General features: G+C 46.2%; 1 protein-coding gene across 1 annotated transcript; it reads right to left on the bottom strand.

The window, feature by feature from the left end:
• Window positions 1-12,949: 12,949 nt before the first annotated feature.
• PPIF (peptidylprolyl isomerase F) lies at window positions 12,950-19,712 on the bottom strand. Its single transcript, XM_062496223.1, has 6 exons — window positions 19,524-19,712; window positions 17,431-17,461; window positions 16,498-16,586; window positions 14,225-14,321; window positions 13,459-13,534; window positions 12,950-13,085 (listed from the first exon to the last, which is right to left on the bottom strand). The coding sequence occupies exons 1-6, from the start codon at window positions 19,710-19,712 to the stop codon at window positions 12,950-12,952; spliced, it is 618 nt and encodes a 205-aa protein (XP_062352207.1).
• Window positions 19,713-23,679: the final 3,967 nt, after the last annotated feature.

Below are 23,679 nucleotides of genomic sequence, written 5' to 3'. Positions count from 1 at the left end.
CAGGCCTTGAGGGGCCCAGGGTGGAGGTCATTTCTCTGGGACACAGCCATATTTTGGGTGGGTGTGAGGGGCAGACAAGCCTATCCAGTCCTGGATGAGTGACAAGTATGAGCTCATTAGGAGAGACTGCAGTTACAGCCCAACCTTCCCTCTCTGCTGAGACAAAGTCCAGCAGCATGATGAGCTCTGAGACAAATGAACTGGCTTCCCCCAGGAAAGCTTCTAAATACTAATGGTGTTTGAGGGAAAGCATCGCTTGAAGGAATTAAACTTGATTCCAATCTGACCACAATCCAAAGTGAAAATTAATTCCATTTTAAATACTAGATTTCTTATTATTTCTTTTTAGTTACTGAAGCAGAGTCTGAGTTGGATTGTCATCTCTTTTATTGGGCCCTCACCAACTAGAATCAGGGTGCTTTTACAGCTCTTTTATTATCTGACAAGGTTTACTTTACTTCCTTACTGAACTATCCTGGGCTGCTCCTCCGCTGGAGCAGACTATGGAGAAGGAAAAAAAAAAAAAAACCTAGCAGAGGCTGGCAGACAACCCAAATAACAGAGCAGCACATTTTGCTCAAAAGCCAATACTTCTGCCAGGTCATTTAGAGGCACCTTTGCCAAATTACAAACTCTTCAGGAAAACTTTGTGTCCATAAATGATCTTTGGTACAAAAGGGTGTCACAAAATAAGGTCAAGAGAAAACATTGGTATTGCAAATCAAGGGTTATAGGTGCCATTTCATTCACTTCAAACCCTTCACTCTGCTTTACAAAACTCATGCAGTAATTCAGTCCTATCTGTCAGTGGCTGCTTTTAGTTGAAGCCACTAATTCACCAGTAGAGATTTCTATCCCACTCATTATCACTAGAGAACCTTCTGTCTCTTCATTCATTTATCACTAAAGATTCCTATCTCTCCTCAGAACACCCCTGCAGCAGCCTGGAGATGAATCCAGCAGCAGGATACCTGCAGGAAATGCTGCCCAGTCCCTGTTTACCCAGGGGCTGCATCCTCGAAGCCTGACACCCCAGTGTCTTACCATGGGAAAAATGACAATATATAACAGTGTGGAGCTGCACTACCTTCTCTGAGAAAACCCTCCACGGGAGCTGTGAACATAAAAACCAGCCACCATAACAGGGCAGTCCTGGATCACCTAACGGTGAGGGTATGAGCTGTACCCAGGTGCAGCAAAGGCAGTCACAGCCACCCTCCAGGGTCTTGGTGGAGGTGCCACCAAGAGGCAGGGTCCAACAACCTACAGGAGACAACAAGCCAATGGCCCAAAGCTTGCCTGATCCAGCAGCTCATGGGCAGAACCCAGCAGGCACCAGTGTGGTGTTACCCTTAGAAAGCAGCCCAGCAGCACTGGCAGCTCCTGGTTTGGCCACGTTGCAGTCTGGAGCTTGGCTAACCCCTGGTAGATACAGCAGGAACACAAAGCTCAAGAAACAGCTCCCCAAAATGGCAAGTCAGCAGTTTTCTTATCAGAGGAGACTGAAAAACAGGGCTCTGAAATACACTGGGAGAGTTTCCCACTAAGCATCAACTACTAGGCCTTTATTTATAACTTATAAAAGTAATCACATTTCAAATCTGTCCGAGGGAAAGATGGGTTCTTGGTGTTTTATAATCTAAGAATTTTATTACCAGAAAAAAAAACCCTGCTATATTAAGCACGAATACTGATTTTTAAAAAGCAAAGCCAATAAAAATGACCTAGAGGACAACATTCCTTAATAGAGACCATAAACTACAAGGACAGGAGAAGGATAATGTGGAAAAAAGTGATAGGAAATGAATACCCTTTACAGCCAGTTAGTCTTATAAACAGAACAAATCACATCAGTAGAACCTAAAATAAATACATATATACTTTCAAACTCAATATTGACCATATATCCTTGGGAAGAGTTTCAGGTGGCATTGGATTTTAATCCTGAGACACAGCTAACCACACTGGGCATTTTGCCTTTAACACTAGTGGGTAAAGAGTTACCCCACGAACTAATGGTTTTGTATGCCCAGGTGCGAGGATTTTTTGGACAGGGAGGAATCTAAGGAAGGAGAAATGAGAAGCTGTTTGCTGTTGTATTGGGCTTGGGTTAATTTGAAACATTAGAGACCAGTTTTCAAAAGGTGCAGGGTTTGGATGCAGCCATTCAGACATAGTTGGGCAGAGGTTTAGTCTAGGTCCATTTCCAGTTTTAATAAACCAATGGCCATAATAAAGGACAAGGAACTTTAAATTGTGCAGGGCTAGGATATAACATTTTATAGTCCTTTCTGCAAGGCAGAAAGTTGATATCTCACTAATACATACTAGAGGCTGTTGGAGAGTTTCCTAAAATAAAGGACCTAGTTATATTTTTTTATTATTCATTCTGCTCTATAGTCTGTGGTTTTGTTTTTCCACTTTTCCATTGCTCTTTGCCAGGGAGTACATAATACATGTAAAATACCCTCTGTCCTCATTTATACCATTGGTCTGTTGGTATCAATGAAACAACCTCAGTACTGGGACCCTAAAACAGTGACACCCCAGCTGTAAGACTACTGAAAAAAAAAGTTAAGAAATAACTGCTTATAAATTAAATCCTTCACCAGGAGGAGACAGTCTTGTCCTAACAAGTTACATTGCATTGGAATTGGATAAAAATTTCACTGATAATTACAGGTCTGTATCAACTTAAGGATCACACCACATGGCCATAAGTCAGAGAATCATAGAGTCAGAATGGTTTGGGTTGGAAGGGACCTCAAAGACCACCTAGTTCCAAACCCCAGCCAAGGGCAGGAACACCTTCCACTTCACCAGGTTGCTCGGGACTCTGTCCAGCTTTGCCTTAAACCCCTCAAGGATGGGGCATCCACAGCTTCTTGGGACAGCCTGGTCCTGTGCCTCACCACACTCACAGTGACATTTCAAGTCATTTTTCCTGGTGTTTTTCCCCCTTTAGGATCACTGCCATTTCCTAGCACATCCCACTTAACGTGACTAGACAGGAGGGAACGAGCTGGAGACACCTGGAGAGGGGACAGAATCCACCTCAGCACTCTGATCAGCAGGAAACTGGCTCACCAGGTGAATGATGTCAAATAAAGACAAGATCATAATTGGTTTATCATCTAACTCATATTTTTGCCAGGTTTTGAGAGAACAACTGAAGAATACATGTTGAAACTGTAACTTTGACACCGGAACACTGAAATAATAAAAGAGGGGGAAATTCAGGATAATGAATTACATCAGTGGAACAGGAACAATTTGGGGTTTTGTTAAGCCCAGGACCTTAGTCAGTAATGACACACTTGGGCAATATTATTTTAACCCTTTGACTCCTTGATACGGAGTTCAGCCTGCTCTTTGAGGGGCCCTGCTCTCAAAGAACAACAGGGTACAAACCTAGGTTATCTGCAGGCTGTAAGTAGCCATTGAAAAACTGTCAGCCACATTTCTGAGGGAACAGCTTCTGGAAAGGTGGACTGGGCCACGCTCCAAATGTCCCAAAAGGGGGAAAAGAAGGAACTGAGTTCTCTTAGGTGGGATAACAGTGGCTGCACAATCCCACCAAATGCAAGGCAGGACCCTCACGTTGTAAGTTTAAGTCACGTTTAAAGGTTTAGGAGGCAATGCTGATACACACTCACCACTGCAGAAGAGTGTCAGCAGGTTGTCAGCCCAGCTCCAAGAGTAACCCCCAACCATGCTGGAAGATTCTCATTCCCACGCCTTCCTCCCAGCTCCAGTGGGCAGAAGAGAGGGAAAGGCTTACCCCCAGATCTGCAGAGCCCCTCACTGTGGGCAAGCAGGATAGCTCAGGCTCAGGCAGTGTGAAGATAGCTGTGAGCCAGCACTGGCAGGAGGAATGGGGATGTGGGGATGAGAAGCTTTACAGCCCTGCAGTGTTGCAGGTTGCTGTGTGCTCTGCTCATGTCTCCTCTGCAGCTGCAGGCTCAGATACACAGCTGATCTCCAGGCTAATTCATCACTGCTCTCATTTTTTAATTTTTATGGCTCCTGAAGTACATTTAGGTTTGGCTTATCTCTATTTATTTTTGTTAAATAATGTGTCAACTCTTCTCCTATGGATATAAAATACCTTCTTCTCTATTCTAATGTACTTGGTCTGTACTGAACCCTTAGTTTCCATGTTTGTTTCACTGACCCACCTGGCACTCTGGTGCATGGTACTGCAGCTTTGTTTCTCTTCAATCTGACACCGTTGCTCTTTCACTTGTGTCTTGAGTTTAGAAAGCAATGAAACAGGAAGTGAAAATGTTATTTTGGCCTCACAATGCAGGACGCTGCTGACATGCCTCAGGTGTGACACTGGCAGCAAATGACATTCCCTTCTGTGCTGCTGGTGGGTGGAGGTGCCCCCCACCACCCCACTCCTCAGACACCCTCTGAAACAGCTTTGGAAGGAGATGACATAAACTTCATTAACTGAGGTAAGCAATAAATAGAAGTAAAAATAACATCAACATCTGGGACATGCTGCTGTGCTGTCCACATGCAAAGGTAACCATCCCCTGCCTCCCTCTGCCTCCTCCATCTTTGTCAGGAATCAGATCACAATAGCAGAGAGAAGCAATAGCTGCAAACTACAAAAGCCACATTTCTGAGCATGGCCAAGAAGGGGGGTTGGATAAATAGGGGCTGACCACAGCTTTGGGTTTGCATTCAGCAGGACCCCACAGGAAGGGCATGTCAGCCAGCTGTCAGGGTACAGTTTGGCTGTCCTCTCTTGTGAATTGTGTGCTGAACCAGATGCAGTTTTATAACTCTGCTTAAGGCGATCTGCGCCACGATGGTTTCTGGAAAATTATTTCATATTGTTGTTAAGAGAAAAAAATATTTCCTTTCATTTCGTCATGAAGGGAATGGTGCTGAAAAGGTGGAAAAGAGCAAGATGATGAGCTCTTGCTCACTGTTCCACACGAGTTTCTATACTTTTTGTAATGAACCATCATAAAAACCTCCAGTTCACCCCAGAAATGAAGTCATCTTTACAACTAAAAGAAATATCTAGCTTTCCTTTCTTTGTGCACTCCTCCATCTGTACACATAAATACTATTTTCCAAAATCCAGGGGCATTAATTAGTTACAAAACAACAGCCAAAGAAACAGAATTACTAAAAGCCCTAGAAAAATGAACTGCTCTGCCTTGACCCAACATGGCATAGTGAGTGCCAACAAGTAGTTTGTAACAGCAACCACCCTAGAGATTGCCAATCCACTGGCCATCTCCAATTTGGTGTCTCACGCTTCAAGTCTTCAAGCTCCGTGTGATCCTGCCCACTCTGCAGTCAAAGGAAAACACTTAATTCTCTGAGTGGATGGTTTTCCCCTCCACATTTTAAATCCTTGCACCTTTTTCAGCTTCAGTGATTTGGGCTTGGTGCTTTCAGACAGACAAGTCACCCTCACACAGAGGGGAGCATGCCTGCAGCCCAAAGGGATGTGGGAGCACAGCTCAGAGCCAGGGCAGCTGCCACTTTTGCCCCTCAAAGATGCGTCAGTGACAAGAGCCCAAGAGCTGCAGCCATGCCAGGACGCTCCCTGCAGAGGCTGAAGGCACCTGAGCCCCAGTGGGTTCAGCTACTGCATGAGGGGCACGAGCTGGTGATGGTCAGCAAACGTGCACATTTTTCTGGCAGCTCGATTGGAAAGAAGATGGTATTAAGATGTGATTTTAGGTTGCTGATCTACAGGCAGTCAAAGGAATGGTGTGCTCTTGCTGCAGACCTGGGGAGTTACTTCAGTCCAGGGCAAGTCCAGCCGGATATCAGAGTGCATCTGCAGGCATCCCAGTGCCCAAGGAAAGCACGAGAAGCAGCACATGTGTTCACCGTTCCCTGTGACAGCCAGCAGCGGTGACAGCACTGCCACCCTAGCACCCCCTTGAGCACAGGCTCTGCCTGGCCCCAGCGCCAGCCCTCAGCTGGGGAAGGACAGGCAGCCGTGGCCACAGCCTGCATCTCCCATCAGCCCGGGGAGCAGCACCTGCCGGCCCCAGCCTGCAGCTCTCCATCCAGCCCTGCCCTCAGAACCCTCCGAGCCCTCCTCAGAACCCCAGAACCGCCCGCTGGGGCAGCACAGCCGAGCTTTGGGAGAGCTCATCCGAGCTCACCTCCTCCTCACAGCAAAGCCTTGCCTGCAGCCCCCTGAGCCGGGGAGCCTCGGCCACCAGCACACGTTCTCGCCCTGAGCTGACTCGCAGCTTTCACCAGGTTTCTGCTGCGGGTGGAGGCAGTAGGTGCCTCAGGGGACTGATCTGTGCGGCCTCTGAGCAGAAGTCAAGGCACAGTTCTCTCCCTTGTTCTCTTGCTTGACATCACCGGCTGTACGCAGGGGAGAGAGGGCGGCGGCGAGCAGGGAGCAACGAGGGAGGCATCCATCCAAGCCAAGGGATATTTTTCCAGGCGGCTTCCAAGCAGGAACTGCTTGACCTGGAGTACTCACACCGTGCCCTGAAAAATTTGCCCCAGCTGTCAATGCGAGGTGCCTCCACAGCCCCAAGAGTAACTCCAAGACCTCTCTTGTAAGCCCCCGGCAACCAAGGCTGCCGACACCTTCCCGGGCGGCAATGGGCATTGTCTCCCGACTGCCCGGGGCCAGCCCGGGTTTGCATCCAGCAGTGAGTCAGGGGGCCCAGGGTTAGTGGGTTAACAGCTCTGTAGCGTCATGGTCAGCTCGGGGTGGGGACCCCGCAGCCAGTGCTTGGGTGTAGCTCTGTGCTGGCTCCAGCTGGGACCCTTCCACCCTGCCCAGCCAGCCCTCCTCGGGGCCGCTGCACACTCCTCCCACGGGCTGTGCAGTCCCCAGACAAACAAGAATCAGACCGAGGAATGTAAAGCTTGAGCTTCTGCAAGTTTAGGCGAGGAAACGTTATTTTTAAAAATGCAGAAAAGCGTTTATAGGATCCTGGCAACATCAGCAAAGCATGTGCGAGGCTGAAAGGCTGAGAGTGCGTGCTGGCATCCCCCAGCTTTTAATGCACAGAATCACGCAGCTTTCCCAAAGGACACTTCGCACTTTGTTTGGCCTTGGCAACCATCAAGTTAATAGCAACGCTGCTTCCAAAAAAATAAAATTCTAACCAAACACTGACTTTTGGCAGGGAAGAAAAACCCTAACATACTGCATCATTTGGAGCATGCACTGTTTAGTACTAATGCAAAATTTATTGGTCTGGCAGAACCGAAACATTAGCAGCTGCTGCCTCCTCCTCGCACTGCTCTGCATCTCCAAGGATCCCGTGTCAGCTGTGCCAGTGGTGGGGTCGGAGCAGCGAGTCCCCCCAGGGCCGGGAGCCGCGGCCAGGGCTCCTCCTCGGGCCGGTCCCGGCGGGGCAGCTGCCGCACATCACCGACAGATCGCCTCGGGCTGGCCGCTGACCGACACCAGCGGCACGAAAACTTCTCGGGAGGAAAGAGCATCCAGCTGGGGATGAGGTAGGAGTGGGGAGGGAGAGCGTGAGCAGGAAAACCACAAGACTCTTGAGTCTGCTAAAAATGATTCCCACCTAGTAATTTTAGCAGCTGTTGTGTTCTTCTGCCTACCTTCCCGGATGAATTTTAAGTAGGAGGTGAGTGAAAATGAGAACGGTGACAAAATTTCCCCCCACCTCCCCAAAAAACCTCTGTATCTGCACATTTTTAACTTCCCCTTGATCCCAGCTTAAAGACACAGTCAGTTATTTTCCCTATTTAAGTGTTTTGTGTCCTGGCTGGTGAAAAGGAATGAAAATTCACACCAGTGTTTCTCAAGAGTGGTTAAAAACAGTGACCTGTCAGGGAAGGATGGATTGACACAATACCTCTGGTCCACCCCTGCACCCCTCAGACCTGCAGTGCCAGGATATGGTTGTGAAAAGAAGTGTGGCTTCCTAATAAATAAGAAATGAAGGGAGCCACAAGACCATTGCTGAGTTTCTCTCCAGCATGTGCCAGAGTGGATCCCAGCAATGCCCTGCCTCTGCATGGAAGTGCCCCAAGGAGCAGGCACACAGGGAGGTCACAGTGCCTGCCCCCTCACCCCACACCTGCTCCCTCACAGCTGCAGGGGCTGTGCTTTGTGAGGATGGGGAGGACACCTGGAAAAACCCTCTTGGAGCCCTGCAGTGGAGCGGGTGCTCTGCTGAAACACACACACCCCCCAAAGCACTCACAGCAAAGGCTGCTGGAGGGGAGCTGATGTTTACACACAACCTGAGTTTTAATCCCCGAATATAATAAATATAAACATAAACATAAACATAAATATAAATATAAATATAAACATAAACATAAATATATATGCATAATGAACACAAGCTAACACCAAGGCAAGTGCATGGAGTGTTACTAATTCAGATGATGAATTGCCCCCTCAGGGAGGAGAGGTAGACTGGAACAGCAGTTCTAGAGCCTGAAGTTCAGTTACCTGCTCATTTGTATTGCTCTTTCCCAGGACCTGAACATTTTGCTGAATTCCTGAGAGATGATGAGGTTATGAAGTTATCTTCCATTCTTCTCAAACTCTATCAATCCCAAGAATGACTGAATTTTAGGGGTTTGTTCACTTAACCAGGTAATAAATAACAAACACTGAGTCAGTATTATCCTCTGATATGATTGCACTGAACTCAAGTCAAAGCCACCAGCAGTTTTATTTCCAGCTGTGCTGCAGGACAACTTCGCCACTGACAGCAAGCAACAGGTACTTCCAACCTTCTGCAGCAAGGTCCCTCGTATCTTTCTCATTTAGACATGGCATCTGCAGACAAACAAGTTTGTCTGCATTCAGATCCACTGTAACAGAACCAGATCCCTCTCTTTCCTCACAGCTGTCTTCCTTCCTCTTCCAGCATTTACAACTCACAGTGAATGAAGGTCCTCCGGCAGCCCACAGCTCTTAAATCACACCCTCACCAGTTCCCGACACCCTTGGCCTCAGCTCTGATAAAAGTCAAAAGAGCACCTCTTTGCTCCCATTTGCCTCCCAAAGCACTGAGCCACCTGTCTCTCTAGGAGCAGCTCTTCTGTCCTACAGCTCCCCATGCCTTCCTCTCCACCGTGCCAGGGCACCATGAGTGACCTGTGCTGGAGCCAGAGCTCCTTTTATCAGAATATTTGGGGAGAAGTAAAAACCACTGCTGATATCCATGTGCCTCTGTTTGCCCTCACCCAGCTGGCTAGTGCTGGGAAACCAGTTTTGTTCACATGAAGCAGTGTCCTCAGTCCCCTCCCACGAGGATGGAAATTAAGAACTGGGGAGTGAGGCAGAGGCTCAGCCAGCCTGAGGCATGGCACAGCCTTGATGTGGGGTCCCAGACCTCAGCCAGGGTAAGGGGAAGAAGTTATATGGGAGAGGTATTTGTTCCTTCCCAATGCTGTGGCTCCTTTCTCTCCCATGTCTGGCAGCTCACCCACAACTGCTGCAGGGTGGAGGCTGTGGGTGGCCACAGTACCCCACAACAGATGTAGGGAGAGATGGAGGCAGGAGAGCAAGGAAAAGGTATAACCAGAGCTGTACTGAGAAAATCAGAGCTGGTACTGAAGAAGGAAGGCAAGGCTCAGAACAATTGTTGCCAAGGTTCTGTTTTCAGTTCAATAGTGCAACAAACTGATGCTTTGCACTGTGAAGATCCAGGGCAAAAATTCACCTGTGACCAGCAGGTCCATATAATGTTTTTAACAGTCAGATCCAATTAAGAAATCTGTAGTTCCAGATTTGAACGTTTTTCACTTGAAGGTCAATGACTTTTTAGCCTGGTTACTTCTAAATTGGGTAAAATGTGCTCGTCCTACTACAATTTCTCAGCTAGCAGCAGGACATGCAGATTGGCCTTGAAACATCATGTAAAATGATTTGTACTCTCAGTAATTCACTTCTTTGAGGTTCTGATTGTTAATATATTACTACCAGCAGAGTATACAGCATTGCAAAAGAGAACAACACTTTGTACCTCAAATGTCTTGACTTCAAAGCATTTAAACTTTATAAACAAAGAGACATAGCCTCCGTCTAGCACCAAAGAAAGCAATTTATGTAAGCAGAAAGTCTGGAACAAATAATTAAAACACGAGACTAAACAAAAACATTTGTGAGTTTGTTGAAACAACTTTGAAATATAAACTCATTTTTTCTGTGTATATTTACTTGCACTTTACCTAAGGGTGTGCTTTCTTACTTGTGTTGCATCTGGAAGCACATCAGTGGTAGCCACGTGAAGCTCTCGGCAGGCTCTTTTCCTGGAGTGCTCCAGCCTCATTCCAGAGGCAGCTGGATGTGCCAATCTCTCTGCCAGTGTACAAACTTTTATTCTAAACATCCAGGTGAAAAATGGCAGTAGCACACCTGCTGTCCCTCAGCTTTTCTCAGAGCCACAGCTCCATAGTAAGTACCTCTGTCTTCTGTGACCTATTAGAGTTATGCAGGATTTCTAAACACTAGTTCCCAAAAAAACTACTCTAGATGATGTATTCAGCTTCAGTATCTTCCACCACACCTCAGCAAGGCACCGCTCACAGCGACGTACAGCCGCCGTTGGGAAAGACACCACTTTACTCATTTGTCTCCTCACCCCGCAGGAGCAGAAGCAGCCCCTCGGGGACAGTGGAGTGTAAGACACACCACGCTGGGGGGCTTCAGGAAGGCCGACGGGCAGCTCAGCGCACCCCGAGCGGCACAAGGAGCTGCGAGCGCCCGGCGCTGACCCCGGGCTCGAACCCGGGACCCTCGGGACGGGCCCTGCCGCGGGCGCAGGGCGCCACCTGGCGGAGTGCTGTGAGCGGGCAGGACAGGGACCGCCGGGGAGGGAACGGGACAGGGACCGCCGGGGAGGGAACGGGACAGGGACCGCCGGGGAGGGAACGGGACAGGGACCGCCGGGGAGGGAACGGGACAGGGACCGCCGGGGAGGGAACGGGACAGGGACCGCCGGGGAGGGAACGGGACAGGGACCGCCGGGGAGGGAACGGGACAGGGACCGCCGGGGAGGGAACGGGACAGGGACCGCCGGGGAGGGAACGGGACAGGGACCGCCGGGGAGGGAACGGGACAGGGACCGCCGGGGAGGGAACGGGACAGGGACCGCCGGGGAGGGAACGGGACACCTGTGACCCGGCAGGACAGGGACTGAGTGCCACAGCCCCGAGTGCTGTGACCAGGTAGGACAGATATTTTAGCCCAGCAGTGAGAGGCAAAGCAATGCACCATCACCCCCTCTCTTGCTGGCTGTACCTGAATGACACCATGGCTTCTCACTACCTGCAGATCAGACCCATCACAAAGCCAACAGCACAGAACAGCCCAGGTAAAAGCCCAAGAGGTTTCAGCTTCTCACATTCCTACTTTCAAGAAAGGAAGAGACTTTTTTTTTTTCCTTGTAACAGAAGTGTATTTAATATTTTTCGTATACAAATTAAGAGAATGCACAGAAAATTGTTATTGTATCCAAGAGAAATAAGCCAAACCAACACAAATTTAATATTTAAAAAATATTACAGAGATTAAACAGCTAGAGTGGAAAGAATAAAAAGCTCTTCAATTCCGTTTTTTTACAAAATTACGACCTTGCACACACGGTGCAGCCCCCAGTGCAAAAAAATCCAGTACAAAAATAGTTTTCAACCCACATATTATCATCCTGCAATGAAAATAAAGTCACATTTAAAGAAAGCCATCACATTTAAAGAACACAATCACATTTTTTCTCTTCAGTAACAAGATTATTGCACAAAACAATCATGTGCTTTTTCCCACAATCACAATACTTTACAGCCTTAGTGATTCCAAAGGCAATGGTGTGAGGTTCCAACATTAGTTGCTGCTCAAGCATGCCACATAGAACATACATCCTGCTTTATACAAATGAAATGTCTTTAGCTGATCAGCTGAATTCTTTCCTTCTCAAGCATAAACCCCAGCAATAACAATTCTGCTGCAATGATTAGGCCTTGTGATTCTGTGGTGACCAATTCTGACTGATGATGATCCATAAGAAAAAAACCATAATCCAAGTAATACCCAAGTTGGACTGACTTCACAGGATCAACATGACAAAAAGGCAATCAAACCTATTTCTCACTCAAGCAAGCCAACTATACTGATCATATTCTCAAAGTACAAAAATAGGCCATATATTGAGAACTGAGCTGTATTCTTCATAGAACCAGATCCCAGAGCAGAAGCATACTTCAATTTCACAGTTCCGTAACAAAAAAAAAAAGTTCCTGAGATCCTTGGGGTGGATTGAGGTGAGGTCTTATTGCCAGGTAGAGCTTCAGTAGTAGCCTAACTCAACCTACAGCAATTTACTTAACCCAAAAGTCAAATTACTCCACTGAAGCAAGTGTAGCAAGTGTGTTTTTATTTTTAAAAAGTAGTCCTGCGACTATAAGAAAGACTAAATCAGAACTGATTTTTAAGAAACCCACAGTTGTTCATTAAATCTACTGAGACACAAAGAAAATGCCAGTGTTGCTGCAAAGAGCCTTGAGACCACTGGTCAGTGGTATTGCTTCAAAATTATGAGACAACAGAATAAGCATTTATTAGCACCAGAGCAAACACAGCATTTCTCAATTTATACCTAAACCTTTGCTGTCAACTCCACCATCCATTCTGGCACCTGAAACATCCAATATTAAGGACAGGACAGTATCAACACTGTAGTCAGGTACACGCACCCTGAGTGACTTTAGCACTTCTTGCAAACCACAAGGGGACTCTACCAAACCAGTGTGACTACCATGGTGGTGCAGTTACAACATGCTTCAGTTCTTATTTTATGGTTTTAATCAATATTATTCAGTGTAAGTATAAAAGTTGGACCAAGTTAAATAAAAAACATGGTTCCATGGGTGCTACCCATGAGATAAGAAATGCTTGGGTGTTCTTATGATTCATTTTTCACAGCATCCAAGTTGTCATGAAGGGTAGGGCAAAAGGTTAGGACAGCTGGCCACAGTCAGTAATGACAATCTTTTTGGAGGGCTTTCCACTCTTGGAACCAAAGCTCTCGATTTTTTTCACTACATCCATTCCTTCCTTTACATGCCCGAAAACAACATGCTTTCCATCTAGCCTGTAAAACAAATACAAAAAGTTTTACTTAAAACAACATGAAGACAGTGTTAGCAGACCTGCTGACCAACTCTATGGCAAAAGCTCAACTGCCCTTAAAGTGACATGAAGCTTTAGAACATGACTTGAGCTCTGGACCTTAGAAACAATCTGAGGGATAGCAGCCTTGTTGCTGTCACAGCCCTTTCTCCCTCAAGTAACAAAACCAATTCATTTTCCATTGGAATCAAGTAACTTGGGAATAACAACAAAACAAAGAACCAACCAATCAAATAAACAAACAAACATCAACCCAAGCAACACCAAAAAAAGCCCCAAACCCTCCAGATTCAGGCATCAACTAATGAGGGTAATCTGCAGGGCTGAGAACCTACCAGTCAGTTTTTGCAGTGCAAATGAAGAACTGGGATCCGTTTGTGTTGGGTCCTGCATTGGCCATTGAAAGAACACCTGGAACAGCAGCAGCAGCAGCTCGTCAGATCAGTGGAACAAGCACATTTAGACTAAAGATTGACAGAACATATGATGGTGTCACACTATCTCCAAATAATTTCTAATGCCAACTTCTTGCCTTGGACTATTCCCTCCTGCCCAGCCTGCCTTGGTTCCAGAACAGTGTTAGTAATATAATTAGCTGTACACACCCTGAACACAATTAATGTCAGCCAACCTCTCATGTGGTTCAACAGCTGTAGTCTCTTGGGATAAGGAAGTAACAATGCAAAAGAGAGAGACTACAGAATTCAATCAGATATTCTTCTGTATGGCCTTGCCTTTGCTTTTTCTTGCTTTAATTTGAGCTTAAAAGGACAGATCTATGTTACCTACTAAATAAGAAACCACTTTTTTTGCTTCTGCAGTAATCTTCAAAGTAAAAATTGAAGTCTATGAGTTGTGAAAGCAGTAATTTCACCTTTGGAGAATTTTTAAGTCCCTTATAGGCTAACATATACTTGTAGAGCAGTCCACACAAATAAGCATATGCCAGGAACAGCACATTCTTAATTTCTTTGATACCTGTGTAATTACCAAATGACCTGCAAATCTAAAAAGCCTTATTTTTTAAAAAACACATATTCATAAACAGTGCTTCATTGTAGGTTATAGTCACCACAAGATAAAAAGAACATATTTATTTACCAGGTCCTACATGCTTAAGGATGAAATTTTCATCTGGAAATCTACTGCCGTAAATGGATTTTCCACCGGTTCCATTATGGTTTGTAAAGTCACCACCCTGAAACAGAAACAGGTATTAACTCTACTAGCACAAATGGTCTATTTCATATCAAAAGTGATGCTATTGCAAATACACACACTTGCTCTAATTTAAAAGTGACAACATCAACAAATTTTCTTCAGGTTAAGGATGAGCATGGCCAATGTAGAACCATGTAACTAGATGAAGGTACAACCAGGCTAAAAGTAAATTTCTGCTCCAGACATTGCTGATATTCTCCACCTGTCACCATAACTCCAACAACCATCTCTGTGTGCTACCAGCCTTCCTCTCAGATGTGATGCAACAAGCAGCAGTAATTTTAAAAAATACCTCAAAGGCCTCAAAACCAAATCACCTAAGTTCATTCCCATAGGCAAGACCTCCCGGCTCCTTTTTCCCCCTTCTTTCTTCCAACACATATAAACACTGGTAAGGATCTCCATTATTACCCTTTGCTATTTCTAGGTTTTGTTGTTTGTTACACCAGAGCTGTGTTAAGCTTATGTTAACTGACTCCATGCTGCTTGCCAGACGAGATGTGACAACCTGTCTCAGGTTAAACACAAAAAAACCAGTCCAAACAAAAAATGCAGCCACGGTGACTCGCCAAGGTGGCTCCTAACCACTGCTTGCAGTCACATGCCACGTCCTCTGCAGGAGTGACACCACCTGTGCCAGAGAGAACTCATACCCAACAGGAACTGCATGTGACCTCTAGCTTCCTCCTGCCACCCTGAGTAACCTGCTACAGGTGATACCACAGCCCCTCCTACGCTGTCCCAGAATTATGTGCTGCATGCCTTGCGGAGATGTGGAATTGCCGAGTCCCGGATATGATGGCCTTCAATTAGGCAATACCAATTGCCTGATTCACATTAACAATCCATCTCAACAAGTGGAGAACAGTCACCACTGTTTTCTCTCACCTGAAAATTGCTGAAACCTATGACAGGATTTCCACTTCAGCAATGACCTCTGAGTAATTCCTGAACATCAATTCATTATCTCACTGTACCACAGAAACAACCATCTACCTCCTGATTTCCTGATTCCAGTCCATCTGGGGGGACAAAGCAGGGCAGGCAAGCAGAACAGACTTACACAGAACTTCACAAATCTGGGACAGAATTCAAAGCAGGGTTTGTATTTTTTTTATATTTATGTATTTCTGATGCCAGAAAGACTTCTAAACTCCATCCCTCTGTCAGTATCATAAATCCTTAGTTTGCATTTGAAAGGCAGGAAAATAGGTCCTTTACAGCACAGCTGTTCCCCTTTTTTCTTCTTAGAAATAGGTCACACAACTAGGGCCTCTTTTTCCAACAGATGTGTTTTTTTCTTAAAAAAGTAACTGAGGAGGGGAGACCATCACAGTCATCAGTTAATAAATAAAGTAAGCTTACTTATAACCTTCAAACTTGCTCAGATTTTTTTACAAAGCCATTCAACAATGCAATGTTGTTGAAATGCAGTCTCTTTAGGTAAGAGAGGACCACCAGGAATCCCAGTGCACTACAGCAGCTCCATCCTGCTCATCTGCCAAGCACAGCAGAAAAAGAGGCTTTCAAAAAGGTTTGTTGTAATGTTAGTTGCTGCTGTTTAAGAAAAAAAAATGTTAATATGCATGGGCTCTTATCCAGAATTTCAAAAGATCTGTTCTTTAAACCAAAACCAAAATCCATCTCAGGTGCATCACCCCAAAAATCTAACCCAAACAACCCTTTTAGCTTCCTTGTCCCCTCCATATTACAGAGACATAAAAAAAAAATTCTAAAACGCATTGTCTATTGTGAACAGATTATTCTACTGGGAATAAGTAATGGACACGTTGTTTGCTTAGCTCACTTAGAACAGTATGGTGATTGTCATTCTACCCATAAATGCTTCTCCCAAACAAATACCATTTTGCCAACTCTGCCCCACACTGCTATACTACAGCAGAAAGCCTTCAGACAGGCTTTTTTTGACGATCTGCATATAACTTACATTTATTTATACAAAAGATGAGCTAAGCAAGTCATTGCAAAAAGAACAGAAATGCAAGTCACGTTGTCACTTCAATGTTGCTTTATTAGCAAAGGTCAGAGCAGAGTCATTTCAAATGTTACTACCAGTCTGTTTCTGCAACTATATAAATAATACAAAAATAAATTTAATAAAAAATTTTAGAAGCCCCCCCCCCCAACATTACCTGGCACATAAATGAAGGAATCACTCTGTGAAAAGTGGATCCTTTATACCCAAATCCTTTTTCACCAGTACAAAGAGCTCTAAAGTTTTCTGTGGAAATTAAGCACAAATTATTATATTCTGCATCATATGTAGCAATATAAACACAACTAGATTAACCATGTTGAAAAACTTTATTGTATCTTAAAGTATTATCAAGCATTTCCATACTTTAAAAACCCCCTGTTATAAAGCCAAGAAAACAGAGCTTATTTAGGCTCAGGACAGGGTACAAACATAAGCCTTTTCCATCTCATCTCCCTTTTATTTTGCTGTGACTGCAATTCTCCAACTTTCCCCACCTTTGCCTGCAGTCACAGGTTCCATTTTCTGACTTTTATGCCTTTGATCTTTATAGCAGATGTGAGGATTACATCTTTTTTTTAGGTATGTTTGTCTAGGAACTAGAAAGTACAAGGTTTTTTCAGAACCACTAAATAAGCAGGTGAGGAAGGACACAATGATAAACCACAAGAGCTTTCTAAAAGGAATGCACTAATCAGCTAGAAAAATCAGACCAGTAACATAAAACCCCATATACTCTCCGGAAACTCTAAGAAAGACCACCCCTTTAATTTGCCCTTCTCCATTTCCTCTGGGGTTTGATTTTGATGCCAGCTAGTGTGGTTTTAAACATATTTGTTCACCACTGTTAATCCAGTATATGAACTGTACCATCTTGGTGCAAATTGTAAAATGAAACTATTTGGAAAAATAAACTCCATCTCCTTACCAACACTTCCCATCATATTTCTCCATATAACAGAGAAATAACAAATGGGAATGGAACATGATAAAATAGCTGTAAAGGGTAAAAGAAAGAACCTTCTAGTTCCTGCAAATCACAATCTATAACTTAAGTATTAAGTATGAAATTCTGAAGATGCTGCCTCACCTGCTGTCTTTGGGACCACGTCAGCTTTCAGCTGTTAAAGAAAAATATACAGACAAATTCATAAGTCAGCCTTTTTGAATGTACATAGAACATTTATATGGGAGACTGGTGCAACTGAACTCTCTTCCCAAAGTGGTGATTTGTCTGAAATCATAAGCCATCCAAAATTCCACTAACACCTCAAAACTTTCCAAGCATTTGGCCAGCAATGAAAATTATCTCCCCAATGCAACTTAATGAAGAGCAACTTAGTGAAGAACCACTTGAGCAGTGTCTAATGATTTCATTGACCAACACATAAATGAGCAGTAACTAAGAAGAATCTTCACTATGGATCCCAAAGATCAGAGTTTGGATACAACTAGAGAAACCAAAGTCCTCCCTCACCTCCTAATAGAACCAGCTGTTGAAAAGAGAAAAGTCAAAGGAAACAGAAGAGCAGAAACTGTATATCAAAAACAATTTATGTTACATACACATTTGCAAACATTTTGATTAAGGGTTCTCATTTTGATTAATGAACATCTTTTTTTTACTAATCTTAAAAAGGGACATAGAAGTAGCCATAGCAGCCATACCAAAGTTTACCTAGCTGGACATCCTGACAGTGACCAGCAGCAGACACCTAGAAACAGCATGGCTGCAGCAAGAATTTAATATTCCTTCCCTAGGCTGCTCTTGTCAGATTACTATAGTGTGCAGCTGAAGATCACCACAGCTTAGCTAAAGATTCAAGGTGATGCTGCAATGCATTCAGAATTTCTGTAAACTGGGCATACAAAAAAAATTGAGCATAGAAATTAAACACTACCACAAGAAATACAGGAATATTACCGCTATTTTAAAAATAATACCATCCAGATTTTTCATTAATGAATAAAAAATCTGAAGAGTAACATTTTTACCTATTTTTCTATCTTCCCTGAAATGCTACCTCCTGAGAGCAAAAGAGCTGGAAGAGTCCAATTGATTCATATGCTAACACTTCCAATAAATAAAAATATACTGGGCTCTAGTCTCAAAGGAACCTCTTTTAAAGAGAACTCTTATGAACTGCATTTAAAAGAAAATTCTACAAACACAGAGCCCCAGGTGGGTGCTGGAGGCAGAAGGCCACGCAGGCTTCTCTCAGCGGGCAGCATTGCTAAGAGCTCCATTCCCTCTCCAGCGCGTGGTTCTGGAGCACAGCCCTCACTCCTGCCCACATCCCAGGCACATGCCGGTCCTAAGGCCGCACGTACACAACACTCACGGCGCTTTTTTTTTTAAAGAACGGAGTACACAGAAGGTTTCCTCTTCAGGCCTTCCTTACACGGCCGAATATTTCAGAGACGGAATTCTTAAGGATGGAGCCAGCCAGCACCCGGCTCTTGAGCTTGCGGCCAACAGCAGCGTGGAGCGGGAGGCTGGAGAAGGAGGCAGCGCCTCGGATTCAAAAGAATCACACAACGAGCGCCCAAAAAACACAGGAGGAGCTGGAGGAGCTGAGGGCTGAAGGGCTGCATGGGCCGGCTGCCCCAAGAGCAGCAGCCCCCGGAAGGAAGGAGAGGGACCCCAATACCGCTAGGACGCCGCTCCTCCCTCTCAAGCCAGCGGCACACGACAGCAGTAAGTTTATTCTCGCTCAAGATTTCACAGCTTACAAGCTGTGCAAGTGACCTTCCTTCGAGGCTCCCAGCCACACCAGGGCGCTGCTCTCCCTTGGGATGGCTTTAGGGACCGGCCGCCGGCACAGGTGAGCGCTGTCTGCCCAGCGAGAGCGGCCCCGGCGGGAGCCCTGCCCGCCCCTTCTGGAGGGGCCGTACGACCGCCCTCTCACCCCGGGAGAGCAGCCCCGAGGACAGCCGGGCAGCGGCTCCGGCAGGCGGGCGAGCCCCGCCATCCCCCGGGCCGCTCTCCCGCCCGCACCGGTGCGCGTGTGCGCCCGCGCCGCGGGTCCTGGAGCCGGCGCTGCCCGCCCGCCCTGACCTTGCCCGCTCCCCGGGACAAGGACCTGACCTCCCGCCAGGCCCGGGACCAGGCCGCCCTCGGCCCCGCAGCACCGTCCCCTGGGCCCCGCGCCGGGCGAGCTGCCCGCACCCCCGCGCCCCTACCTCCAGCACGACGCGTCCCAGCGGCTGGTTGTCGGCGCCCACGTCCAAGTACACCACCGGGTTCGGCGAGCCGGTGCCGGCCCCGCTGCAGCCGCGGGCACCGGCCGCCCACATGCAGGCGAGCCCCGGCGGCGGCAGCAGGTCCCCAGGCCGGCGAAGCAGGCGGCGGGCGGCGCTCAGCGCCAGCATCCCGCGGGTGGGCAGAGCGAGCTCTGTGACAGACACGGACAGACAGACACACGGACAGACACAAGGACACGCCGCCTCTGCCCCGCGGCCTTTATGGGCTCCCTCGCGCCGCCGCAGCGCCCGCTAGCGGCGGCAGCAGCGCAGGGCAAGATGGCGGCCGCGGCGGCGCGGGCTGAAGGAGCCCTGGGGCCGCCCAGCTCCGGGGCTGAACGCGGGCCCGGGCGGGCTGAAGGAGCCCTGGGGCCGCCCAGCTCCGGGGCTGAACGCGGGCCCGGGCGGGCTGAAGGAGCCCTGGGGCCGCCCAGCTCCGGGGCTGAACGCGGGCCCGGGCGGGCTGAAGGAGCCCTGGGGCCGCCCAGCTCCGGGGCTGAACGCGGGCCCGGGCGGGCTGAAGGAGCCCTGGGGCCGCCCAGCTCCGGGGCTGAACGCGGGCCCGGGCGGGCTGAAGGAGCCCTGGGGCCGCCCAGCTCCGGGGCTGAACGCGGGCCCGGGCGGGCTGAAGGAGCCCTGGGGCCGCCCAGCTCCGGGGCTGAACGCGGGCCCGGGCGGGCTGAAGGAGCCCTGGGGCCGCCCAGCTCGGGCCTAAGGCGAGGAGTCGGCGGCCAGCACCGGGGACAGCCCGTGCTCTCCTCAGGAGCTGGGCTGCTCTCAGCACTGCCCCCTCCCCGCCCACCATTGCACAGCGATTGTTAGGGGCTGTTTGGTGGGGGGCCCTCGTTTGTCCGTTTGCGTGTGGGTTTTTTAGGGTTTTTTTTACGCATTTTCTCACAACCCCCTTACCCCAGGGACCAACAGTGACGGCTAAGTTTCTAAAATTGCATCATTCCACACAACGCCTCCGGAGGGCACCTTGGCGGGGAGGGCGGCGGAGCTGTCACAGGTACAGGATAATTGGGATCAGCGGGATAATTGGGATCAGCGGAGACACGGGAGTCACGCACGGGCTGCCCGTCAACTCACCGACAGCACCCCGGGAGTTTCGGCACTGCCGCGTCCCGGGATGGGAGGGGGTGCCTGAGTCACGGCCGCACACCTGCCCGAGGCATGGCACAGGAGGGTAACAGCAGTCCAGGTTCAACATACTGAAATATCGTTCATGTTTTACATGAAAATAACACATATAAATTTATTTTCCTAACCTAGCAATTTAGATGAATGTACACGTCAGTCATATTTAGATATTACTTTGAATTCTCCACTTTCCGTCCTGATTCCATATATATTCCATATTCCATACTTCCAAAAGTTCTTAAAATTCTTAATGCCATAAGAAGTCTTAAAAAAAAGAGAGAATCAAGCATGATTCTAATATTCTAACAGTTTTCACAATTGTCGTCTTATAAATTAGAGTTATTCTAATGAATGCCATGTAATACATGTATAACAGAATCATACAAAGACAGCCCCTATGTGAGGAATAATAAAATTTCTATCTCACCTAAGTTCTTTATGTCATGCAGCTAAAAGAGCCTTCATTGGTGACATTGACTGAATCAACAGAAAGCTGTCAGTCAAGGCATGGCCACAACCACAGAGATCAGGGCAGAACTATAATATGCAATTATAAGTGACTGAGAAATCCGGGACAACCAACATTTTTCAGGCACACAGTGCAGAGAGACCCTTAACTGCTGATGCTGTAGGTATGGCTATAGCATCTGTATATATATGTGTGTATATATATATATATATATATATATATATATATATATACTTATATATATGATCTGTAACTAGATAACCAGATAAAGCTATGTCAAAAAGTTCATCTATGGGCCATTCTGAAGGACCAAAGAAATGCCTAAGGGGAGAAAACAGGGGAGGGGTGTATTATAGGCCAGTATGCTTTCAACCTGCTTTCACTCCAGAGATCTTCCTGAGCTGGATGCAACTTTGGTATGTAGCCATTTATTTTATTTTTTTTTTTTTTGCTCCTCCCATGTACTAACCCAGTTAGTGGGCTGGTTTTAAATCACCAGCTTCCTTGCTAAGAGCTGGAAGCTGCCCTTCCACAGGCCTGCTGCCCAGAGCATCAAGAATCTGTTTAAATATTGCTCCAATTGCCTTCATCAATGTGCCTTACTTCTTGTGCTGGAAGAGACAAATTGTTTGGTATATCTCTTTGTCATACAGACCTACAGCTGTTCTCTCATTTCAAGACTGAAGAGTCACAGCCAGCTCAATGATTATTTATAACAAAGCTCTTCCATGTCTTTGGATCATCTTTATTATCCTCCTCCAAGCTGTTCCACTTTTAGTGATTTTTGGGATAAGAGGATCTGTGCACAGTATTCAAGATAAGGATGAACAATGACTTATTTCTACATACAGTGCCATGCTGGTATTTTCTATTTCTTTACCAATAATCTAAAGGTGATTCTTTTTTTTTAAGTAAGAGCTAAATCAGCACGTCTACCTAACTCACCATATTTTCTCAGCTTCAAGTCCATTTTTGGTAAATTTTGACTTCTGCTAATCTAATTAATTTTCTAATGACCATAAAAAACCTCACACTCCCTTTTAATAATGTTTTAATTGCAGTAGCCACTAGAAGCCCAAATCAGAATTAGATGTTCTGTTTATACCTGTAACAATGGACAGCTCTGGCCCTGAAGGATTTATTATTTAATAAACAAGACAAAAGATGAGCAAAAGAAAATACCATCTTGTTTCACACTTAGGAAACACAGGTGAAACAGCTTTGAACTGTTTTGCTCAGAAGAGTTCACAGACATCTTTGGGAGAGCAAACAATGCAATTTTCCTCATTTGCAGGCCTTGGTGAGAAGACAAAACAGCAGTGATTTTTTTTTTTTGTATGAGAATATGGACTGAATTATTATCTCCAGGTTTATGCAACAGAGCTACTAAATCACTTGTTATGGTCTACTCCTGCAGAGTCAGATGAATTACAACTCATGCAGACAGCTTGACTAGGAACTTGTGAATTAGAGAGGTCACTTTCCAAGAAGGACAGGAAAAGGTCTCCAGAAACAGTCGAAGACCACTGTATCACTGCCAAATAAGGCTTAGAGCTAGCTGAGCAAACTGGTATGATTTTAGGGGAACTTTGAGCACATCCATTTGTAGACATGTTCATCATTAAAACTCTGCAACATGTGCCAGGGAGGTAAGTACATTTTGCTGGAAAATGAGTGCACCCCACACTAATCTAGATAGGTAACAGAGCACAGGTGCAGACAAAAGTCAAAAGAGGTGCTTCAGCAGAGCTATCGTGGATGTGGGTACCCACCTGTACAGATCTCATCATCCTCTCTCCCTTCCTCCAAAATTGCACAGAAGTTAGAGATGGGTAAACAAGGAGGGCCCTTTTGAAATATGTAATTCTAAAACCCACCTGCTAAAGGACCCTTCTTATGTAGCAGAGAAATTTTTGCAGAGAGAAAAAGAACCTTGAATGATACAATAACAGAATTTCATGCTGATGTATTACTTGCAACTTAAAAGTCTTCATAAATACTATTTAGTAACTGACTAAATATTACCACCACTGTGCCAAGACTATTGGCACTGTGCCAGGAAACTACAAGAGCAGCCAAATGGCTCTTCCAAAGAAACGGAAAGAATAAATGCTTGAAAGGTGACCTAAAATTTAGGAATTTTCATTTCAAGGGTCCTGAAATGGTGTTACCCCAGCAGACAGTGCACCGGTAAAAATGTGATATGCATTTCTGATTCTAACTATGCAACTGCATGCCTACTCATTCGTGACACAGGAAGGTAGGTTAATTGTTAATCTTGGATTGATGCTGTTGGCAGATATGATAAGATTGCATTTTGCAATCTACAAACTGCAAGAATGCAACTACATGAAACTCAGAATAGTCTGTGGCCCATTTTGATACGCTCTTCATTGAGCTGTGTGTTTGGACTCTGCAAATAAAGACTCAAATACAGGCTGCAGCAATCTACCATTAAGTGCATTGCACAGGAACATCACCAGATAC

Source organism: Cinclus cinclus, chromosome 7 (assembly GCF_963662255.1).
Source record: "Cinclus cinclus chromosome 7, bCinCin1.1, whole genome shotgun sequence".
Taxonomy (NCBI): domain Eukaryota; kingdom Metazoa; phylum Chordata; class Aves; order Passeriformes; family Cinclidae; genus Cinclus; species Cinclus cinclus.
The sequence above is the reverse complement of the archived record's forward strand: the minus strand, read 5'-3'. Positions and strand labels throughout refer to the sequence as shown.